Source organism: Cherax quadricarinatus, chromosome 46, assembly GCF_038502225.1.
Source record: "Cherax quadricarinatus isolate ZL_2023a chromosome 46, ASM3850222v1, whole genome shotgun sequence".
NCBI classification, from domain to species: domain Eukaryota; kingdom Metazoa; phylum Arthropoda; class Malacostraca; order Decapoda; family Parastacidae; genus Cherax; species Cherax quadricarinatus.
The window spans coordinates 7559121-7584120 of record NC_091337.1 but is presented as its reverse complement, the minus strand read 5'-3'; the positions used below and the strand labels follow the sequence as shown (position 1 = coordinate 7584120).

General features: G+C 36.9%; 2 protein-coding genes across 6 annotated transcripts in view; one reads left to right on the top strand and one right to left on the bottom strand.

Annotated features, from left to right (window-relative positions):
* LOC128696669 (organic cation transporter protein) overlaps positions 1-4934 on the top strand; it is a 47056-nt gene extending 42122 nt beyond the window's left edge. For 3 of the 4 annotated variants that reach the window (XM_053788003.2, XM_053788001.2, XM_053788002.2), the window contains exon 11: positions 1-1962. This exon is cut by the window's left edge and continues 1561 nt beyond it. The gene's annotated coding sequence lies outside the window, so the exon portion shown is untranslated. Of the gene's footprint in view, positions 1963-3129 lie in introns of those variants that run through there. The other variant, XR_011393201.1, reaches the window with a different exon arrangement.
* lace (serine palmitoyltransferase long chain base subunit) overlaps positions 4917-25000 on the bottom strand; it is a 143903-nt gene continuing 123819 nt past the window's right edge. For both annotated transcript variants that reach the window (XM_070094477.1, XM_070094478.1), the window contains one exon: positions 4917-23055. In XM_070094477.1, the coding sequence (XP_069950578.1) occupies positions 22969-23055 (87 nt within the window). In that variant the 3' untranslated portion in view covers positions 4917-22968. The remainder of the gene's footprint in view (positions 23056-25000) is intronic.

The window sequence follows — 25000 nt, the reverse complement described above, 5'->3', positions numbered from 1 at the left end:
TAGCACGCATTTTGTGTGCTATTACACCATGGTTGCACTTGTCAAAAGCTTTTGCAAAGTCTGTGTATACTACATCTGCATTCTGTTTGTTTTCCAGTGCATCTAGGACCATATCATGGTGGTCTAGCACTTGCGAAAGGCAGGAGCGAGCTGCTCTGAAACCAGGTTGCCCTGGGTTGTTCAATCTTTGGGAGTCCAGGTGGTTTGCTATCCTGCTTAGAACTCTTTCAAAGATTTTTATGATGTGGGACGTTAAAGCTATTGATCTATAGTTCTTAGCTACTGCTTTGCTGCCACCTTTATGGAGTGGGGCTATATCTGTTGCTTTTAGTGACTGGAATCTCGCCTGTGTCTAAGCTCTTTCTCCATAGCATACTTAGGGCCTGTGAGACGGGTTTCTTGCAGTTTTTAATGAACACCGAGTTCCACGAGTCTGGGCCTGAGTGCATGGGCATGTCGTCGATGGCTTTCTCAAAGTCTAGTGGAGTTAGGGTTATGTCATAAATCTGGCCTACATTGGCAGGGTTTTGAGGTTCATTCATGAAAAAATTATTTGGATTGTCTATTTTTAAACTGGTTAGTGGCTCGCTGAACACTGAGCCATATTGCGATTTCAGTATCTCGCTCATTTCTTTGTTGTCATCTATGCAGGATCCATCTTGTCTGAGCAGGGGCCCTATACTAGAAGTGGTTTTTGACGTGTTTTTGGCATATGAAAAGAAATATTTCGAATTTCTTTCAATTTCACTAATTGCTTTTAGCTCCTCTTCTCTCTCCTGGATCCTGTATAAGTCCTTTAACTTTAGCTAAATGTTTTGCACTTCCTTCCATGTATCAGATAATCTGGTATTCTTGAGGAGCTCAATGATTCTTTGTCTTCTCCTGTAGAGGGAGCATCTCTCTCTCTCCAGTTTACTTCTTTTCTTTTGTCTTATAGGATTATACCTTGAACATACTTCAGCTACCAGGAGGGTGATTTTTTCGATGCATTGGTTAGGGCCCATGTAATTTAAGATATCCTCCCGGCATGTTTCATTTAGGGCATAGTTTACCTGGTCCCAGATAATGTTCTTGTTGTTGAAGTTGAATTTGGTAAAGGTACCCTCAGCTGTATGCATCTTGCTGATCAAGACTCCTGTGCATGCAAGTCTGGACTACGATTAGATTGTGATCAGAATTTGTTTTTGATATTGTTATATTCCTCACCAGTGCAAGCAAAATTGAAATCTGTGTTGGTGCAATAGGGTAATGATACGATAGCAAACAAACCATACCACGGGCAGGGATAGAACCAGCAATCAAGAGCCCAAAACTCTAGACCAACGCGTTAGCCACTGGGCCAGCTGGATACAGTAAAATTCATCCAACTAGGTATATTTATACACCATAGGAAGGTTAGCATAGGCATCACTGTGACCACAAATGCAAGTTTTTACAGACGAATCTCCTGCTATCATGGCTGTGATGAACTCTAGCTCAAGTCCCCTCAAAGCTGTCATCATGACTCACGTGTTGGTCTGGAGTTTTATGACTCCCTGACTGGAGGTTCTATCCCCGCCCGTAGTATGGTTTGCAATAGGGTAGTTTTACTAAAGTCAAAATGAGAGTCTACATTAAAATTGAGACTTTCAGCAAGGTCAGTAAGTGTTGGGGCAGTTAAGATGTCAGAAGTGGGTCCTGTGCACCCTAGGCAGGACAATCCATTAATAAATGTTGGATGGACAATACAACCTGGTAGTCGTCAGAGCAAACCTGGTTGTTTCTTCACATAGTATGCACAAGTTGTGTATGTCCAATATGTAAGTACAAGTGTGTGTGCTTTCCTAAACCTAACAATGGTGGGAAGATGGCCAGAATCCTAAACATGGTTTGATAGAAAGCAATTTGTGGTCCATTGCAGACCAACATTGTTGCCAGCGATTGTAAAGGTGAGAGCGCACTGAAAAATAGTTGATTAAGGAATATTCACATGGGAAATCTGAAGGTCTTGAATAGCTGATAGCATGTTCATTACCTTGAATATTGGTATGTCCAGGGACCCAGAAAAATCAAGACTTTTGTGCTTGCTAGAAATGCTACATATTATTATTATTATTATTATAATAAAGGGGGAAGCGCTAAACCCATAGGATTATACAGAGAAATGCTACATAGCCAAAGCTGTATACAAAGGACGATGAAGCCATTGATTTCATTCTCATGCTCTCTGCCTCTGACTAACATAATTCTTGAACATTAAAATGGTATAAAATACCGACAGGTTGTTAGGTAAGACACATATGCAACAGTTAGGTATCTTTATTTCGAAACGTTTCGCCTACACAGTAGGCTTCTTCAGTCGAGTACATAAAAGTTGATAGAAGCAGAAGATACTTGAAGACGATGTAATCAGCCTACTGTGTAGGCGAAACGTTTCGAAATAAAGATACCTAACTGTTGCATATGTGTCTTACCTAACAACCTGTCGGTATTTTATACCATTTTAATGTTCAATCTGTCTGACACTGCAACACAAGGGTATCTTGGTACAGACCTACAATCAACTTTCGACAACCTCTACTAGTGAGAACGGCTGGATTTGAGAGGGACCTGTCCTCCCAACATCTGAGTTCTTACCTCTCCTAGTGACCTACGTCTCACCTCTTGGCGCTATATAACGCTCGATCCTGTCACTTCATCTCTATTGTTTCATACCATGGAACAATGCTCTTCTCCAGACTGAGGGACTGACCACCTCAAACTTTAAGGGTGATGGACTGATTACATCGTCTTCAAGTATCTTCTGCTTCTATCAACTTTTATGTACTCGACTGAAGAAGCCTACTGTGTAGGCGAAACGTTTCGAAATAAAGATACCTAACTGTTGCATATGTGTCTTACCTAACAACATAATTCTTGCATTAAAAAAAAATTAGAATCATATGATGACCTATTCAGTGGTTAAGTCCCCCTCAAAGAAGGTTCCTTGATGCTGGTGAGGGGCTCTTGATCTAGGGAATTGGATCTGTGCTCCACTTCCCCGAATTAAGCCTGAATACCTTCCACATCTGCCCCCACAGGCGCTGTATAATCCTACAGGTTTAGCGCTTCCCCCTTGATTATCATCATCATAATAATTCAGTGGTTAAGTAAATGGTGATGTACCTGTGTATGGGATCCACTTCACTTACAAATTCAACAGATCACATTGTCCTACTTGTACTCACACCTCAGTGTGTATCAAGAAAAATTATCACACGCTCTGAGCATCATATGTAGAAAGTCTGGATACCATACTGCTTATATCAATGAAACTCACGGCAGCTCTCGGCAAAATAATTGAAAAAAAAAAAAAAAAAAGCCCAATAGCACAAATCTGACATCAGATATTAGTGTTGGAACTGAGAGTGAGTTTTAGAAATGTGAGAGTACACTTTTGGTATCTCTTTCAAAACCCTGATTGCTCTCTCCAGCTACCCCTGTTTCTGAAAGCTCCATTTGTAATGCAGTCACTTTCTGCTTCAACTCTTTCACCAACCCTTCATACCATTACCCCTAATCTGAGCAGTGCATTGTATAATTACCAATACAGTGGACCCTCGACCAACGATGGCATCGTCTAACGTTAAATCCAACTAGCGATACATTTTAATGCAAAAATTTTGCCTCGACTAGCGCTAAAAAACTCGACCAACACGATTCGTTCCGTTCGAGATGCGTCCACTTGTGGCCAGTGTTTACAAGCCAGCCAGCCACCGCGGTCCCATCCAAACATACAATCGGAACATTTCATATTATCACAGCGTTTTTAGTGATTGCACCTGCAAAATAAGTCACCATGGGCCCCAAGAAAGCTTCTAGTGCCAACCCTACAGCAAAAAGGGTGAGAATTACTATGGATATGAAGAAAGAGATTATTGCTAAGTATGAAAGTGGAGTGCGTGTCTCCGAGCTGGCCAGGTTGTACACAAAACCCCAATCAACCATCGCTACTATTGTGGCCAAGAAAACGGCAATCAAGGAAGCTGTTCTTTCCAAAGGTGCAACTATGTTTTCGAAACTGAGATCGCAAGTGATAGATGATGTTGAGAGACTGTTATTGGTGTGGATAAACGAAAAACAGATAGCAGGAGATAGCATCTCTCAAGCGATCATATGTGAAAAGGCTAGGAAGTTGCATGACGATTTAATTAGAAAAATGCCTGCAACTAGTGGTGATGTGAGTGAATTTAAGGCCAGCAAAGGTTGGTTTGAGAGATTTAAGAATCGTAGTGGCATACATAGTATGATAAGGTATGGTGAGGCTGCCAGTTTGGACCAAAAAGCAGCTGAAAAATATGTGCAGGAATTCAAGGAGTACATAGACATTGAAGAATTGAAACCTGAACAAGTGTTTAATTGTGACACTGACAATGTTGTGAAACACTTTAGGAATGTCATAAAGGAACGGCAGGTACAGGCCTCTATGGACAGATATGTTGTGCGACAGAGGTCCAGTGACTCGAGCTGGTCCTAGTGACATTAAAAGAAGAAGGGAATTAACCCCTAATGGAAGGGGATTCCCCTTCTAAACACTAACACCATCCACACTCTCCCTTCCTCCCATCCCATCAATCATCACCAGATCTTCAATAAAGGTAAGTGTCATGTTATTGTACATGTCTTCTTCAGTTTGTGTGTATTAAAATTAATATTTCATGTGGTAAAATTTTTTTTTTCAATACTTTTGGGTGTCTTGCACGGATTAATTTAATTTCCATTATTTCTTATGGGGAAATTAACTCGACTAACAATAATTTCGATTAACGATGAGCTCTGAGGAACGGATTAATATCGTTGGTCGAGGATCCACTGTATTGGTTTAGTGATTTTTATTGTGGATATAATAATAATAAGTTATAATACAGTACAGTAATAATGAAGAGTAAAACACCAAATATAATAATAAATTTAATTTGACATCAGTACATTAGTTACATTTTCATATAACAGAAAAGTGAGGAAATTAATCACAGTGATCAAGGCATTTGAGAATACAGTATATGTACATATAAATACAGTAATCTCTTCTTTTGAATAATAGGTGCATGGGCAAAATTCAAACAAAATTGGACACCTCATATTCAAACAAAAAATATTCTTCAACATTTTTATTGCAGTTTACCAAGAATATTTTTATACTTATTACTGTATGTATTCTAAAAATCTGATATAGTTATGTCAGGAGCATTCTAAATTCAAATTTTTACTAACAACAACTTTTATTTGAAGAATTCTGATTTAGAAATTTTTCTACTATAAATTCAGAAATTTTCCACTAGTTCAGATACTGGCAATACGTAACATATGCAAAATTGGACTAGCATACTTTTATTACCCATATATGACTTTTTCCTTTCCAGTGGGAAACACAAATTATCACTGATTATATTACAGGTGAATCTGTTTACATGAAACACTTTTGAACAGTTAATAAAGAGAATACATTATAAATGGTAAAATTCTCATCATACAATTTTTCTTGATGTACTTTCTATAAAATGGATTTTCTGCTCTATACATGTTCCTTTGACATGTTTATTCCCATATGGTGCTACTGAACAATATCTTAATGGTTCAATCTTATATCTCAATTACATAAGAGTTACAGTATTATACATGGTGCAGCTGTATGTTTCTATTTTCTGATAACTGCTATGCTCTTATAATTAGCTCTGCAAAGGAAAACAACAATGGCTTTCTTTGTGCTTAACAATATTTTATAACATGTAAATCACACATTGTATACTATGCAAAGAAATATAAATGTGAATTTGAATTAAATATATTTTCCAACACATAGGAGTCACTAAATCAATTCCAAAAAAGTATACATCATAAATTAGCAAATTACCTACACTTTGGAGACAAAACTTTTGATGATCTTCCAGTCTGTCCTGGACCATTCTGTCTTGATAATGGTGTAGAATGAACTGAAATGTTACTGTACCTCTACAAAGTGTGGGTTATTTGTGAATTGACGCAGTAACAGTATTGTGAATTTTTACTTTTTAATTATTGTGAATTTGAAGTCTATTTGCAACTTAATAACAATATACAGTACTTAAGATGTGTGCATCAAGTGATTATGCCAGGAATATATTAAGAAAAGAAAACAAACAAGAACAAGTGCCATCACAGTGATGAATATTTACATAATACAGTCTACATGAAAATATTTACACAAAACATGAGAAAAGTTTATAGTATCTGAAGTTATTATTACTACTGAAGTACTAGTATTAATATATTATTACTACTGTAGCACTAGTACAGTATTACTATTACTACTGCAGTACTTTTACTGTTACTACTACTGCAGTATTAGTACTGTACAGTACTACTGCAAAAAAATTAAATTTACCAATTTCCATAAGCTGTATAATTGTTATATTATTAATTTTGGAAACAAGTACCCCACACACAAAAAAACTTAGGACATATGTATATTCAACTTTAAAAGATATACAAACAACAAATGAACAATTATAATAATATATACTGTACATAAAAGAGAAATGTTACATTCCTTATATTGTAATTTACCCTAATTTCAGTACTGGTATACACAATACAATTTAAAGAAAATGCATACCGTAATAAAAAAAAATTGCTAGGTATTTGATAAAATGATATTTGAGCAAATAAATCATTTACTGAAAGATATTAGTCCATAACCTTTTGGAATTTAAGCCAGTGGCTATAAAGGGTAATAAATTATACTGAGATTTTATAAACCTGTACAAGGCCTATATAATACATTACAGTACAAAAAGGAGATAAAAATTGGATGGTACAAACAAAAAAATAAGGTATTTCTCATGCTTCTAAATTCTAATCTTCATTTTATAAGAGCATATGTATATACAGTGGACCCCCGCTTAACGATCACCTCCCAATGCGACCAATTATGTAAGTGTATTTATGCAAGTGCGTTTGTACGTGTATGTTTGGGGGTCTGAAATGGACTAATCTACTTCACAATATTCCTTATGGGAACAAATTTGGTAAGTACTGGCACCTGAACATACTTCTGGAATGAAAAAATATCATTAACCGGGGGTCCACTGTATATATATGCTCCTTGCTTAGCGATTAATTCGTTTAACGATGTCATCTTAGGAACGGAACTCCGTCGTTAAGTGAGGAGAGGCTGTACAGGGCATGAAAGTGAAATGCTTACCTATGTTTATTCTAATCATGGGAAACACTAAGCCCTTACGGGTTATACAGGGCTTGGGAGGCATTTAGGTTCAATCCAAGGAAGGAGGTTAAGAGCAGTTCCTTGAATCAACAGCCCTTAATGGCATCAGTGAAGGCTCTCAGGCAGACAAAATGAACATTTTATATATATAAGTAATTTCATTTACGGTACTCTATTGTACGTACTGTCTTTTTTGAAGTGCTCTTCACTAACATTATGTACAGTAAACCCTCAATGTAGTGGACTAATAGAGGGGAATGTCTGAGTGTCCATTAAATAAGAATGTTTAAAAAAAAAAAATGAGGTATTCTACTATATGCCTAATAAACAGTGTAGACATAATATAATGTAATAAATACTGAAAGTAAAGAAATTGAAATTACAATTTACCCAGTGAATCTTGCCCATTGTTTTAAAAGTTTGTTATATTGGGGTCCATTATATCTAGGGTTTACTAAAATAAAAAAAAAGTTTGGATTATTCACAATGTAGCCCCCTTAATCTATTCTTTGCAAGTATAGTATAGGGTATATTATTATTTGAAATAGGCACTGTCATCTTTACCAAAACCAGCAACCCAATTGGAGAGCACACTTCTTAGGTAATGCCCTAAACAATAATGTTTCATTTATTTCTCACTGCTTGCATATCAATGTACTCATGATAGCCTGGTTGATCAAATATTTTATGAAAATGCACCAAAAAACAGTATTAATATCAAAGAAGTGTGTGTGTGTTCCCTACTGTTTATGCTCTGATCTTTCAAGTGTGGTGACTGTTCCCTTACTTCATAATATTAACCTTGCTTGGTCTGTAGTGTCTCGCAGTAGTGAGCATTTTTGTTAAAATTTGTAATACAGTAGACCGTCATTTAACACTGTAGTTACGTTCCTAAAAACGCTGTTTTAGTTAAAAACTGTGTTAGACAAATTGAAGAACTTATGGGAAAAATAGGGTTATGTTCCTAGGAGCCCCAAAAAATCCAAACAACTTTTTTTTTAGACTTCCAGATCTTACAAAAATAAAAAAATATGTAATTGTAGTTCATTGTGATGTATTATGTTCTTTTCACTGCTTAAGATTACAAATGTAACAGAAATAATAGTATTCCTTACCTTAAATTGTGGGTGCTGGTGTTTGTGGATGATTATGGAGAGTTATGCTGTGGCCCTACTGGGCTGAGGTGGATGGTAGAGGTACTGGTACTGAAGTCAATGGTTGTACTCGAGTGTGCATAAATTCTGTAATGGATTTCCGTTTTATTTTACCCGCAGTACATCATACGTACAACTGAGATAAGGTATCAGCTGCTCTAGACACCATTTCAGGGTCCTCTTCAGTAAAAAAGTCTAACTTTCAGTCAGTCAGTAAATTGGTCAAGTCAGTCAATCAGTAAGTCAGTCAAGTTGGTCAGTAAATCAGTCAGTCATCACACAAACTCACATTTACCTCATTCTTTTTATGTGCACAAAGAGAAGCTTCATTACGGACACTGGCTATCTCGTCTAATATCTCTATTTTCTTCGTTAATTCTAAGACATTAAACGCTTAAGCCTTTTCTTGCCACTTTCATCAACACTTGTATGCCTAATGGGTGCCATGATTGCTTGGAAGATTTAAGATATGGCAAGAAAAAGATATAAACTCCTAGCAGAGGATGGTACATATCCCGCAGGCAACGCGTTCAAAATTTTTTCCCTTCCCGCGAATCGTGTAAATTTTACGAAGTGTCATACAAAAATATGCCACAATTCTTCAATCATGCTATAACCAAAATGTGCCAGAAAAAATCATGTTAAATGATGGTCTACTGTACATTAATTTTTTTTGTTTTTTTCAACAAGTCGGCCATCTCCCTCCTAAACCAAAGTGGATGATCATTCAGTTCTGTGGGTAGACTCAAAGTGAAAATATTCTTGTACAATGCTGCAAAGTTATTTTCCATAATTTACTGCCCAAGGAGTTGATTTACTACACGATGTCTATGCCTTTTCCACAAAGAGGCCATTAATTTGGCAAGTCATTCTAAGCTTATGAGGAATGTAAAACTTATTTCCTGTTCTGTCAGAATATTTTGGTCCTCCTTCCTTATATTGTAATTATTTTACTATTTACAGTGGAACCTTGGTACTTGAACAGCTCCCTACTCAAACAATTTGGTATTTGAACACTTTGTTTGGTAAAAAAAAAAAAAAAAAAATCGCTCGGTAGTAGACTATTTGCTCGGCACTCAACCAAACAGCCTGCCAGAACTTCACTGTAAACTATTTTGTTTCTCTTCGCATTTTTTGGCATTTTTTTATATTATACGTATGAATAAGTCACCAAGGGGCCATTAGAAGATTAGCGATAAAAGCCAAGAACAAAAATTTGGTTGGGAAAAATTCGTTCAGTACTCAAACAGATTGGCACTTGAATAGCCTTCTGGAATGAATTAAGTTCGAGTACCGAGGCTTCGCTGTACATAGATTAATACTAAGCCTGTAAGGACCATACAGCACCCTGTGGAATGGGAGGCAATCAGGTTTGATTTAGAGAAGGAGAGTAGTTCGAATTTCTTAAATCAAGAATCATTTACTAGAATCAGGGCACTGCACCCCACACTCTCCCTTCATGGGTTATCTTCCATAAATTCTCAAGAGCTTCCCCATTCCTGCATGATTATTACTGCATACATTACTAAAGTTAAAAAGAGAAACTTTTGTTTTTCTTTTTGGGCCACCCTCCTTTGGTGGGATATGGTTGGTTTGTTGAAAGGTTTTTATTTCTTCCATAACCTTTTTGAGAGGCTTGATTCATCAGATTTCCTTTCAAAGGGGTAGACTTGATGCTGATAAAGGGCTCTTGTTTGAGTAAATGCAGCTACCCTCCCCTTCCTCAAACCAACCCTGATTACACCCACTCTTCCCATTCTACAGGCATATACTGTATTACCCTCATGGGTTTACTACTTCTCTGTTAATATAACAACTGGATGTGATCACTGCATGATTCAATAAGTATCTCCCATACCCTCAGCCACCTTTACCACTATGCATGCAAGAGGCATAGTTTTTTACTCAAAACCCTCAAGAAACAGCTGCAACTCAGCTGACCAATGTAGGTTTAGCAGTTTTGAATAATAATAATGCAACTTGGCTCCCTTATGAGACCTAGGAGTTATAGCTCAACCCTCTCAAGAGGTCCAGGAGCTGGAAATTAAGACCTTAGAGAGGCCCAGGTTTGGCTTAAACGTACTCCAGAAGCCTAGCAAAATCCTCAGATGTAGATCAGCACCCAAAGAAGCTGGAACTCAAGCAAACTATTACAGATGCGTGGAATAAAGGCTTACCCTGCATTGTTAAAGTTGAAAATAAATATGATGGTAAAACATACAGTACAAGGCGGAGGTACAAAAGACGAGTGGACCACCACATGAAGGATAGAGGTATTATTATATATATTAATATTATTGAAGTCAAAAAGTACACAAAATTAATTTTCCACATTTGCAATGGCCTATCGTTCTCACTCTAAACTTGCTTTCTCGCTGAAGGTTCTACTTTCAACACTGACTCACTTTTGAATTCGCTAACAGAAATTAACCTATTAACTTTGATATGAATTTTGGACTCTCACTAATCTATCCTGCACATCATGCCAGAGTTGTATGACCCATACAGGTTTAGCACTTATTTTTTTTATTATTGAGGCATAAACTTAATATAACTAATCAGCTTGGTGGATACAATGAGTAAAGATTATATACTTTAGTAGTGCTGAACAGTGAGCTTAATTGGTGTGTATGTTTGCCCATCATTTCTGATAAAACTGGTGGCCAAGTGCTACAAACTGGTATTCAGAATAAAATAACAGATTTGGTACAAGTTAACCTGTCTCTTCAGGATTTTGCTTCATGCACTGGTATCAATGTTTTCTGGGTACAGTAACTTTAAATTTAGATCTCAAAGAAATGTATACAATAAAAATAATGTGTATTTTATTTCATAAGATTAACATACTGACAGGTATAATGGAAAAATAAAACATAATACTATGAAGAAGAGAGAATCATTTGGAATCAAACATAGCCCATGGGTCACATTTGAAAAAGATGTATAAAGTTAAAATTCTCTTTTTTGTAGGGTCCTGGTGTACACAAATATGTATATTCAAAGCAGAATAAGTTTGGTCTTTCTTTTGCTTTAGCATATAAAGTTAAATTGAAAGACTACAGAGAAATATAAAATGTAGACCAAACTATGAGATTACTTATGATTTCATTTAAAGCACCAAGAGTTATAGCTGAAATACAAGAAAAACATTTATATTTGTTTGTGTATAATTACCTATTTGAGTTAAATTTGTCAAACTCAAGCTATGACTGATATGAAATAGCTGTGCCATTTCACTATCACGTTTTGCTTATTTTCAATTCATTACCATTGTTGCAAAGAAAAGTACTTTCTGATATCCATGTGGCTCATCTCAGTGTGCAATGTCCAACTATGCCCCCTTGTTTTGGTTAAATTCTTGGGCAAGTTTTTCCTTGTCCACCCTATCTATCCTTACAAGTAGTTTGTGATTAATGGAATAATTTTTCACTAAAAAAAAAAAAAAAAGAGGGGGCAACAGAATAAAAAACATGATATATGTAATTCTGTCATAATACAAAGTTGTATATTATCTGAAAAGCACAGGCTGTATCTTACACACATTTGTAAAAGTTTTACAGATGCAATGGGAATGATATTTCTTGCTGAATGTACAATGTAAAAGTTTAACAAATACAATACATAAAGAAACATGCTGGTTATATACTTTTATGCCCATATGTTCTCACAATCAGCAACAACAAAATTATCAGAGCTGTGATAGGACTGACAATACTGGGATTAGCAATACTTGTCATGCACTCAATTAACTTCTTACTTTAAATCTGGTAAATCTTTAACCCTTTGAGGGTTTCGGACGTACTAGTACGGCTTACGCGCAGGGGTTTTTGACGTACTAGTACGCATAAATTCTAGCGCCGTCAAATCTCGCAGGAAAAGGCTGGTAGGCCTAGATGTCAGAGAATGGGTCTGTGTGTGCGGTAGAAAAAAAATCTGGGACCCAGTGGTGCATTGTGGGAATGCCATCTTAGTACACAATGTCCACCATGCCTCGCGGTAAGAAGTTCCTCACCCCTCGGCAAATTGGGACACTTTTGTTCCCCAGTGACAGTTCTAATACAGATGGAAGTGCCAGTGAAGGTGAGTTTCAAGGTTTTGGTAAGGTTTTGACCGAAACTAATGACCATAATATCGGTAATAGTGAGGAAAACCCAGACGACCCTCAGCCTTCCACCTCTGGTGCTGGGCCGTCTTGTTCACGTTCAGTTGTACCAGAATCAAAGAGGAAACTCGTATTTTCCCAAATCCCAGACTCAGATGTGAGCATTTGTGATGATAGTGATAGTGATTATGAACTACAAGCTCTTGAAAACAGTTCCAGTAGCGATAGTGAAGTGGAATATTCCCCAGTGAAGCGTCAGTATATACGACGATATATGCGCTCTGGTAGTGTGCCATATGCTATTCCAAGGGAAAGGAGTACATCTCGGAGTACATCCCGTGGCTGTACAACAGGAACAGACTGAAAATGACGATGATAGTGTTGCAATTGGGATGGAAAATGTGCATGGTGGTGGTGGTGACGGCCGTGAGGCACCAGCAGTGGGCCATGCTGCCACCCACGCCGCTGCCTCAGCTGATCTACAACAAAGCCCACCATCCCCCACCCACTCGCCACACCAGCCTCCACAACCACAAGTCATTGTCCAGTACCCACCAGCAGACTGCACCTGGGATTGGCAGGAAGCTGTCAGTTTTATTCCAAATGCCCACCAGTTTGACGACAGCCAAAGTGGAATACGGCCATCTTGTACAGTTGGGAACAATGCCACTGAACTGGAATGTTTCGAGTTATTCTCTGACGAACCCCTGATCGAAAGTATTGTCATGGAAAGCAACACATACTACGAGTACACCATGGCAAACACAATACTTTCACCAAAATCACGTCTACACCAGTGGAAGGAGGCAACTGTGGCTGAGATGTATCTTTTCTTTGCCACAATAATGCTTATGCCACATGTGTATAAGCACAAAGTGAAATCATACTGGTCAACAGACCGCCTGATTGCAACCCCAGGTTTCAGTGATATAATGCCAGTGAATTGATTTGTGCTAATGTTACGTATGCTTCACTTCTCAGACAAAACCAGGCCTGACAGAAGCGACAGGTTATATAAGATTAGGCATATGTGTGTTTTTGTTTTTTTTAATTAACACACTGGCCGATTCCCACCAAGGCCCGAAAAAGAAAAACTTTCATCATCATTCACTCCATCACTGTCTTGCCAGAAGGGGGCATGTGTTTGTGTATCTGAAAGAGAAATTCAATATGTATTTTTATCCCTTCAGGAAGCTTGTAATTGACGAGTCTTTGATTCTGTTCAAAGGAAGAGACTTTTTCAAGCAGTACATACCAAGCAAGAGGAAACGCTTTGGTATAAAGGCATTTGTGCTTTATGATTGTTACAGTGGTCTGGTATTGGATATTATTGTGTACACTGGAAGTTATACATTGCAAAATACCAGGAAGTTATTGGGCATCTCTGGTGATGTGGTTAGAACAATGATAGAACCATACCTTGGTAAGGGGCATATATTATATACTGATAACTAGTACACAAGCCCCTCACTCAGTGATTTTTTGCGAGTGAACATGACAGATGTGTGTGGCACAGTGCGTGTAAATCGGAAACATATGCCCAGGTTTGACGCTGGCACTCGTAGAGGCGAGGTGCAGGCGTTTGCTGCCAATGACATCATGGCATTTCGGTGGCATGACAAACGAGATGTCACACTGTGGTCATCAGTTCACCCTAATGAAATGGCAGACACTGGCAGGCAGCATAGAGAAAGCAATGAACCCATTCTAAAACCTGCAGCTGTGATTGATTACACCTTCAATATGCATTCAGTGGACAAATGTGACATGCAGATTGGGTTTGCTGATTGTGTTCTCAAGAGTTATAACTGGTACATAAAACTCTTTTTCCATCTTCTGGACATTTCCATGCTCAATGCTTATAATATGTATAAGATGAGGACCAGAAACAAACCACAATACGGCAAATTCTGTTTGTCTGTCATCAGACAAATAGTATTTAAGTACCAAGGAAGAACACCTGCAATAGACCGCCCACCAAATTATCAACAACTCCCTTCTCATTTGAAGCATGGCGATCACTTCCTGGTAAAACTGTCTGCTACTGCTTTCAAGAAAAAGGCTCAGAAGAGGTGTTACGTCTGTGCCCATACAAGGAAACACCCACAACAACGCAGAGACACTCGTTTTATGTGTGAGGAGTGTAAAACACCACTGTGCATGACACCATGTTTCAAAGACTTCCACAGGCTGCAGAACTTCTAGAAACATTCCCTGTGACTGTATATGTGTACATAAAATATAGAAAAATAGTAATAAACAACATTTCATATCGTTTGTTTGTGTAAATATTTTTTATAAACAAAACAATGACAACAGTGTTTACGCCCTTATTGTGTAGTATTGAAAAAGAAAAAACTTACAAAATACTGATCATACTGGTCTCAGGCCATAAAAGTTACTTGGAAAAAGAAAAATTAAAAAATAATAGAAATTAGTACATAAGAAAGTAAATACAGTGGACCCCCGGTTAACGATATTTTTTCACTCCAGAAGTATGTTCAGGTGCCAGTACTGACCGAATTTGTTCCCATAAGGAATATTGTGAAGTAGATTAGTCCATTTCAGACCCCCAAACATACACGTACAAACGCACTTACATAAATACACTTACATAATTGGTCGCATTCGGAGGTGATCGTTATGCGGGGGTCCACTGTACATGTAAAAGAATACCGGGAGACGGCAGTCGACGATGTTGTCACATTGTCCTCCTTTTTCATCAACTTCACGCCTCCATATCTCGGTAAGTATCGATGGTAAAAATTTTTTGTTTAGCCTATAATATTTAAAAAAAAAAAAAACTTTTTTCATAAGAAAAAATAATTTTTTTTTTTTAAATTTGGCCGACCCTGAGAACGAGTCTCTGAGAGGACCTGTCGACCCTCAAAGGGTTAATAAACTAGTGCATCCTTTTAACTTTCTGTTGATATACAAGACATTGAAAATTGGAAACAGTATCAAAATATCATTTTATTACACATTTCTACATGGTACATATATTAACCTATAGTGATACTAATCTAGTTGAGAAATATAAATTTGACACAAGTTATTAACATTTCATCATGTAATTGTCACTTAAAATATATGTAGGCAGTTTGGATATCACTGACAAGTGATATAATATACATAGTAACACATGGAGTTAATGATGCTAACAATGTTTATGCAGGTATAAACTGTCTTTCTAAATATTCTGAAAGGCACTAGGCTAATGATTTTAAAAGTAAAGATAAACTGTGAGGGACTGATCTGACTGTTGTAACAAAGGAAATATATTTTCAGAGATATTTGAATAATTAATGATTTTGCAAATTTAAATACATTTTCAATCTACTGTGCACAAATCCTAGACATTTATAAAGTGATATTTATCAATAAATTATCCTAATGCCAACATTTATAAATTATAAGAAAATTTATTAATTTTATGATTCTAAAAAAATTGAAAAATTATGTAGTAACACTGAGGCATACATGACTAGGAAAGTTATAGGAAAATGCCAACAAATAATTTCCATTAGTCTTTAGTATATAATGTATGATTTTAGAAATAACTTATACTGCTGACAAAGTTATTTCATTCACATATTATTGTGCTTATTAAAGACAGGGAATGAAAGATGATGAACATTTCATTGTTTAAATCACTACCTTTGTGGGATATAAGTAATATGTTGAAAATCAGAGAATGTTAAAATATATCTTAACTAGCCAATGTTTGCTTAAATCATCAATAAATATTTCTATTACATAATAGTAGTGTACATGTACTTTGCCCCAAACTACCAATGAAGTCTACTGATGTACCAGAAATAGAGTTCTACTTATCCTCTATTTCAGGAAGCACTCTAGCTTAGTAGTGAATAGCATAATAAATCTTTAAGTCCCCTAATTTCTTTAATAACATATGCAAGTTTTTCTGATGTTTAACAATATGTAATTTCCACAATGAACCCTAAAATGTGCAAAAATAAAAGTTAAATAACAAATTAAGTTTTAATATCTTGTGGGGGTGGCTTACTTAACCACACTTCTGTTCTTATATTTATGGATATGCTAAAAAAAATTTATGACATCAATAATTAAAGTTTTACATACATATACACATACGTATACAAATTATATACTCAAGTATAATCCAACTATGAGTATAGACTGACCCGTGATTTTCTTTGTCAAAAAATCCTTTTTCTTTTCACAGATCTCAGGTATTAGTCTATCCTAGCTTCTGAGAGACTTCAAAAGGAATCACTGGTTCTGATGCAAAAATATGTTCTAGGCAAAACTTGGAAAACAGTAATGAAACACAAAAGTCAAATCAGCTGAAAGACTTGATAAACATAAGAATAAAGGAGCATTACAATACAACTACTACTTGCTCATGCTCGGCAGATCTACTAATAACCAACCATTTCATGACAAATGAGCACTTCAGCAGGCCTACTAACCCATGACAGGCAGGTTTTATTCAAACACAAACATTATGTAAGAACAGAAATTCACTGCAGTAAGCCCAGTGGCTGATTCATGCTAGGAAGGCCCTACTCACAACCAACACATTTCTTTGGCAGAGACTGGTAGAGAACTGTAGATTTATTTTTTACATTGTCCCGCTTGTTGGCAGTTAATAATGTTTAGTACACATCAGTGGTTGGCAGGTGGGGAGGACAGAAGGAATGACTGACCAAGAAAAAAAAAAAAAAAAGATTAGAGGACAGGCAGGTGACACCCTCTTTTCCCTCTCCTTAACCTGACTGGTTACTATACTCACCCTCTCTCCCATACGATCAAGTTCACTGCTCTTTCCCACACCATGAGCTAAACAATGTTATTTATTGGCATTATCATATACAAACATGATTTGAATTTCATGTTAGTAAACCGAAGAAAGAAAATACTTTTAGTCTTAAGGCTAAGAACAGTGGCTAATCTTATAACTCAGCAGTGATCCTCTGTTATACTGCATACAAAATGAGACAAGAGCATTTTCCACTGCATTTATATAATACATTTGTTCCGTTTTAGTTCTTAAATTCAACGGCTATCTCCTGTCAAGGCAGGGTGACCCAAAGAAGACAGCATATTCATCAACAATTACTGAACTGTCATAATCTGATTGTGTTGACATCACAAACAGATTACTCTCTGATTGCAACATCTGCACCACTCCTTCATTGCCCTTCCCACCTCCAGGACTCAAGTCAGGCTAACAGGTTTCCCTGAATCCCTTCATTTGTTACCCTGCTTACACTTCAATAGCACATCCATTAAAAGCCACTTGTCTCTATCCATTCACTCTTATTTAATGTGCTCACACAAGATTGTTGAATGCTTAACCCCCTAAAACTCAAAGCCTCTTGTACCCCCTCCCTCCAACCATTCCTGGGACAACCCCCAACCCTATACTTTCCACTCCAGATTTATACACCCCTCTTCGTTAACCCATCCCTGTCCATCCTTTCTACATGCCTAAACTACCTCAACAACCTCTTCTCAGCTCTCTGAATTATACCCTTAGTCACTCCACACTGCCTTTCAATTTTTACACTCAAAATTCTCTGCATGAGATCTGCACAACACATTACTCTCAAACATGACATCTCCACTGCCTCTAGCATCTTCTTCACTGCAGCATTCAAAATTTTGCCGTATTTTACAAATAAGTAGACCGTTGATCTATTAAAAATTTTTGTGGTAACATGCCCTGAAAAACTGCAGCTTATTTCTGATGAGAATGCTGTATTTAATATTTGCCATGGAATAAATTTAGGGAAAAAATATAGCACACTACAGGTTTTTCCCCTTCCATCTTGCCATAGAGGAGGCCTAGGTAACAACTTCCCATACTGTCAGTTCTCCATATTCAATGTGTTAGTGAATAGATTTTCGATCTTTTCACCATCTATCTTGTCACTGGATAGTAACTATGGCACCCAAGTGCAAAGTGAACAATGCTGGAAGCATAAAGAAGCATAAACTTGAAAGTCTTGTTGATGTTTTTAAAATACTGAGATCTTAGACAAGCTTCATTCATTACTTTGTGCAATTAAGAAAAAAAAAAAAAGATTTTGGCAAAAGATTTAGGCTTGTGCAATGAGTAACCCAAGTTGTGTCATCTTGAAAGAATGACACAGGTCACAACAGTAAAATAAGAGGGAATAATTATTGAGCGAGTAGACTGAGCAGAAAACCAAAGTTCTGCACTTAATTCCTCATTATAAGATACAAGAAACTTCAGAATACTATAAAACAGTGTGTAATAAGGAAGAAAGGCCTCAACACAAATGCTTGTTCAGTACTGACTAGTTCCACTAGTTCAAATTGTGCTATCGCTTGCATAATGTTAAATTTTCTGGCAAAAGTGCTTCTGCTGACCGCACAGCTCCCTGGAATTTCCCTGCTGAACTGGAGGAAATTATTTTTGAGGGTGACGATGAGCCATAGGAAGCACTTAATGCTGATGAGACAAGTCATTATTGTAAGAAAATGCCATCGAGAACTTGCATCAACAGCAAGAGAAAAATGCACCGAGATGTAAAGCAGTAAAGGAGTGCTTCAGCTTGCTATTGTGCAGTAATGCATCAGGCAATTTTAAGTATTTCCTGCTCCAAGACTCCCCATGCTTTGAAAGGTATAGACAAAATCACCTCACCAGTCATTGGAGGTCAAAGAAGTCAACATACATGACAGAAACCTTATATATTGACTGATTTAGGCATCATTTTAGTTCTAAAGTTATGTGTTACCTGTGCAGCAAGAACTTTGCATTCAAGATTCTCTTTATTCTTGATAATTACCATACTCTCCTCCATAGGGAAGTGGAAAAGAAGTCATCCTCCGTAAATCATGCGTGTTGTATGAGGCAACTAAAATGCTGGGAGCAAGGACTAGTAACCCCTTCTCCTGTATAAATTACTAAATTTAAAAAGAGAAGCTTTCATTTTTCTTTTTCAATCACCCTGCCCCAGTGTGATACAGCCAGTTCATTAAAAAAAAAAAAAAAATTACCATACTCAAACAAGAATTTTTGGAGGATGCGTACCCTTTAATACAATCACTGGAATGAGGAGTTAAGACATTAAAGTGCAACTACACACAAAAGGTTATGCAGAAACTTATCGGAGCAATGGACTCGGAGCTTGGAGTGCCAGACTTCTGGCATAAATTTGACATTGCAACTATATCAAAAGCACATGGACTGAAGTGTCCCCAGTCAACATTAACCCTTTCAGGGTCCAAGGCCCAAATCTGGAGTCACGCACCAGTGTCCAAGAATTTAAAAAAAAAAAAAAATTGTTATTTTTTCTCATGAAATCGTAGAGAATCTTTTTGTGAAGGTAATAAAACAAAAAGTACGAAATTTGGTGGAAAATTGACGAAATTATGCTCTCGCGAATTTTGATGTGTCAGCGATATTTACGAATCGGCGATTTTGCCGACTTTGACTCCTATTTTAGGCCTATTACATTATTCCAATCAACCAAATTCTTAGCTATTTCACTAGTATTACTTCTATTCTATCGATTGAGCACAAGAAATCGCCAAGTCAACTGTTTCAACTACAAAATAAAGTGATCGGAAATTGTTAATTTGGCCAATTTAACACAAAGTTCAAAATATTCCAATTTCAAAATAGGGTCCAGAATGAACAATGTAGGCATTCCTGGCACTAAACTAACATTTCCTCTGTTCATTAGTTATGTTTTGAGGCTTTACAAATAAATTCCATTTTGATTTTTTATTCACATAATGAATTTTTATTCACACCAAAAAATAGAAGATTTACTGTTATGCAATACTGTAATAATTGTATAAATATCATCACCATATTTGTGAATGTATATTAGACCCACCAGGTGGCGTGTATTAGACGTGTGAGGTCGTTTGTTTACTCTTGAATATCGGCAAAAATTTAACATTTCTGCTACTTTGAGCTCAGTTTCAAGCCATTTCCAGTGCTAAAACCAATCAAAATCATCTCTATTTCTGTAATATGTCTTCCATTCTATCAAATGAGACCAAGAAATCGCAAATACAACTATAAAAAACATACGAAAAAACACTGCAAAGTTGCCGTTTTAATCGAAAAATCATGATTTCATTTTTTTTCTCTCATTATACACAGTGTGCTGCAGGATCTGTTTTATGTGGTGCACACATACCACATAGTTGTATTCTCTCATATCTAGGCCCAAATGTACCACTCACAGTTTATCAGAGTGAGCTGAGCTCATGGCGTAGATCTACGGTTTGGACCCTGAACGTAAAGCCGTAGATCTACGGGACGGACCCTGAAAGGGTTAAATGCAAGCTGAGGAAAATTATGGCCTAGTTTGGTGAATAATTTAACAGGTTTTTGCTCAGCTGAGAGTCAGGTATTGGAAATTGTTCAGCTGGTAAGGAAGGTGGCAGGTAAGGGCTTTGAAGATAAGGAGCCAGATATGAACAACCTCTTACAAGATGAGGAGGAAGAAAGAAGTCCAGAGAAAATGTTGCTATGGTACAAGGGAGACAGACAAAGTTGAACCTGCTAGGAAACAGTTAACACTTCAACAGTTATGTAAGCAGTTCCATTTTATTGGTAAAATTAGACTTTTTCACTGAAGAGGAGCCTGACATATCTAGGAGCACTACTATGAAGCAGATTCTGGACCAAGCAATGATGCCATACTAACAGCTGCATAAAGTACTACAGGGTAGAACAAATCAGAAGCATTACAGAATACCTCAGTACAACTATCACCTAATGACAACTCTGCATCAACACCAGAACAAGAGCCTTGGCCAACAATTCCCAACTTAACACCTCAGCCCAGTAGGGTTGCACCATTCCTTTCAAAATCATAAACATGCACCAGCAACCAGAATTAATAAAGAAATAATATTTATATAACCTTTGTAGCTATCAGTATTGTATTAAACTTATCACTACATCCACCTACAATTACATTATTATAATTTTTTACAAGACCTAAAACAAATTGTCTGGTATTTTTGGGGTTCTGAGGAATGTAACCCTATTTCTTTCCTATGTTCTTCAGTTCATTTTATACAATCATTTTTTATTTACAAGTTTACAGGTACATCTTGCTACTTCTACTTACACTACTTAGGTCACACTACACATACGTGTACAAGCATATATATACACACCCCTCTGGGTTTTCTTCTATTTTCTTTCTAATTCTTGCTCTTGTTTATTTCCTCTTATCGTCATGGGGAAGTGGAACAGAATTCTTCCTCTGTAAGCCATGCGTGTCGTAAGAGGCGACTAAAATGCCGGGAGCAAGGCGCTAGTAACCCCTTCTCCTGTACATATTACTAAATTTAAAAGGAGAAACTTTAGTTTTTTCTTTTGGGCCACCCCCACCTCAGTGGGATACGGCTGGAACATTGAAAGAAGAAAGAAGATTTTTTATTTACAAGCCGTTTATCAGGAGTATAACACTATGTTAATTGATGGTCTACTGTTTTTAGGGTAATTAACTTCCACTTAATCAGTTGAACCTAATATACAGTAACTCCACTTAAAGATGGAGTGTTAGAATTAATTAACAGTGCCTGACTAATTCTACCTGGAGCCTAACCAGGTCTCCCTAGAGCCTGGGGATCCCTGATACCTCAGCACAGCTCCCTAATGGCCAAGCAGGATTACCCTGATGTCTGAGCAGGGCTCCCTGTTGCCTGAACAGTGCAAAAGAAACTATTGGATATTATTAAATTTAGTTGTAGATTTAAGGGGTAATATGGTTACAGAGTGTGGCTGTACCCTGGATGGGAGGGAGGTAAAGGAGGTTTTGTGTATAAAGGACTTGGACATACAGCAGGCATGTGTGAGTACATTAGACACAAGTGGAAACAAATTTTTGGGTGGCCTTGACGAACTGTTGGAGTGTAAGCAAGGTAATATTTTATGAGAGGATTTAGGAAAACTGGTTAGCCAGACTCAAGTCCTGGAGGTGGGAAGTACAGTGCCTGCACTCTAAAGGAGGGATTTGGGATATTTGCTGATTTGGAGAGACATCTGATCTGTCATATCTGAGCACCTCTGGCAAGATAGTGATAGTGTGAATGATGGTGAAAGTGTTTCTTTTTTGGGTCACCTGCCTGGATGTGAGACAGCCAGCATGTTATGAATATCAATCAGCAGGTATTTTAAAAATTTAATTACCTCTTTGATGTTCTTGCTTGGAAGTACAGGTATATACAGTGGGTGACTCTGCAAATGTTTCCTTTACTGAATATGAAAAATGGTAAAGTAAATTGATTTAGGATATAATTTTCATTTTTTTTCCTTTATACTATATACATTATTTATTAGCATGTACTGAATCAATTCATCTAACTGCAGGAAAAATTTTAGTAAGGCAATTCTTACATTAAACAACTTAAAGTCATCAATACTGTCATCTGAGAAACCCCTTTTACAGGACACTTTTATTGGCTTGGCTCTGGATAGAGAACAAGTTACGAAAATTTATATTCTACCACTCAACTGGTTGTGAATTTCTAACTGCTGTGGAATAATGTGAGCCACACAGGTATCCCACCTCGTCTACTTCTTTTAGAATCTGTAATGAAATTAAGATTTTTAATATTTAATGAATGACTGTGAGCAGATATATGGTAAAAAGATGACACAAAGCAAAAGAAAACCTTTTATTGTTACATTTTTCACTTAAAAGAGGCTTCATCAACTACTTTAAAAATATAATACATCAATATACTGAAAATAGTGCTGAAAGGCAGTCATGTCAGGTGCTAGATGAAGGTGAGGTGTCTGCTGTCAGAGAGGTGATATTTTGTGAGGACTGGGCTAAGGAAACAGGTCCTAGTAATCCATACTTCCTGTTTTAACAAAAAATTTTATAACAGATTTTGCTAAAATGTACAGTTTTTTTCACAAAGAACAAAGAAATGTACATTTAGGCAAAACCTATTACAAAAACAATGTTAGAACAACACAGGAAGTCCCACACCACCTACAGCTGTAGGTGGTCTATATATATATTAACGTCTTGTATTTTTCATTGATAAAGCCCCTTGTAGATAAAAATGTCATGATAATAAAAGGTGCCCTTTTGCTATACGACATTTTAATAATTTTAATAAAGTAAATAAACTTTTCGTTTAAGTAATTTTACATGTATATACAGCAAATACAATAAGAGTAATAAGAATCTTTCCTCCATAAGCCATGCATGTCATATGAGGCGACTAAAATGCCGGGAGCAATGGGCTAGTAACTCCTCCTGTATACATTTACTAAAAATGAGAAGAAAAACTTTATAAAACTGGGATGCTTGAATGTGCATGAATGTGGTGCAGATGATGAGAAAGAGATGACTGCTGATGTTATGAATGAAAAGAAGTAGGATGTCCTGGCCCTCAGCGAAACAAAGCTGAAGTGGGTAGGCGAGTTTCTGTGGGGAGAAATAAATGGGATTAAGTCGGGAGTATCTGAGAGGGTTAGAGTTAAGGAAGGGGTAGCAATTATGTTGAAGGATCAGTTATGGAAGAAGAGGGAAGATAAATGTGTAAATTTAAGGATTATGTGGATTAAAATAAGGGTTGGATGCAAAAAGTGGGTCATAATAAGTGTGTATGCACCTGGAGAAGAGAGGAATGTAGAGGAAAGAGAGAGATTTTGGGAGATGTTAAGCAAATGTATAGGAACCTTTGAACCAAGTGAGAGAGTAACTGTGGTAGGGGACCTGAATGCTAAAGTAGGAGAAACATTTAGAGAGGGTATGCTAGGTAAGTTTGGGGTGCTAGGTGTAAATGATAATGGGAGCCCTTTGATTGAACTTTGTAGAGAAAGGGGTTTAATTATAGATAATATATATTTTAAGAAAAAGAGGATAAATAAGTATACAAGATATGATGTAGGACATAATGACAGTAGTTTGTTGGACTACGTATTGATAGATAAAAGACTGTTGAGTAGACTTCAGGATGTACATGTTTATAGAGGGGCCACAGATATATCAGATCTCTTTTTAGTTGTAGCTACAGTGAGAGTAAAAGGTAGATGGGATACAAGGAAAACAGAAGCAGCAAGTAAGATAGAGGTGAAGGTGTATAAACTAAAAGAGGAGGCAGTTAGGGTAAGATATAAACAACTACTGGAGGATAGATGGACTAGTAAGAGTATAGGCAATGGGGTCGAAGGTGTATGGAGTAGGTTTAAGAATGTAGTGTTAGTGTGTTCAGCAGAAGTTTGTGGCTACAGGAAAGTGGGTGCAGGACGGAAGAAGAGCAATTGGTGGAATGATGATGTAAAGAGAATGATGTAAGGGAGAAAAAGTTAAGCATATGAGAGGTTTTTACAAAGTAGAAATGATGCAAGGAGGGAAGAGTACATGGAGAAAAAAAGAGAGGTTAAGAGAGTGGTGAAGTAATATAAAAAGAGAGCAAATGAGAAAGTGGGTGAGATGTTATCAACAAATTTTGTTGAAAATAAGAAAAAGTTTTGGAGTGAGATTAATAAGTTGAGGAGCCCTAGGGAACAAATGG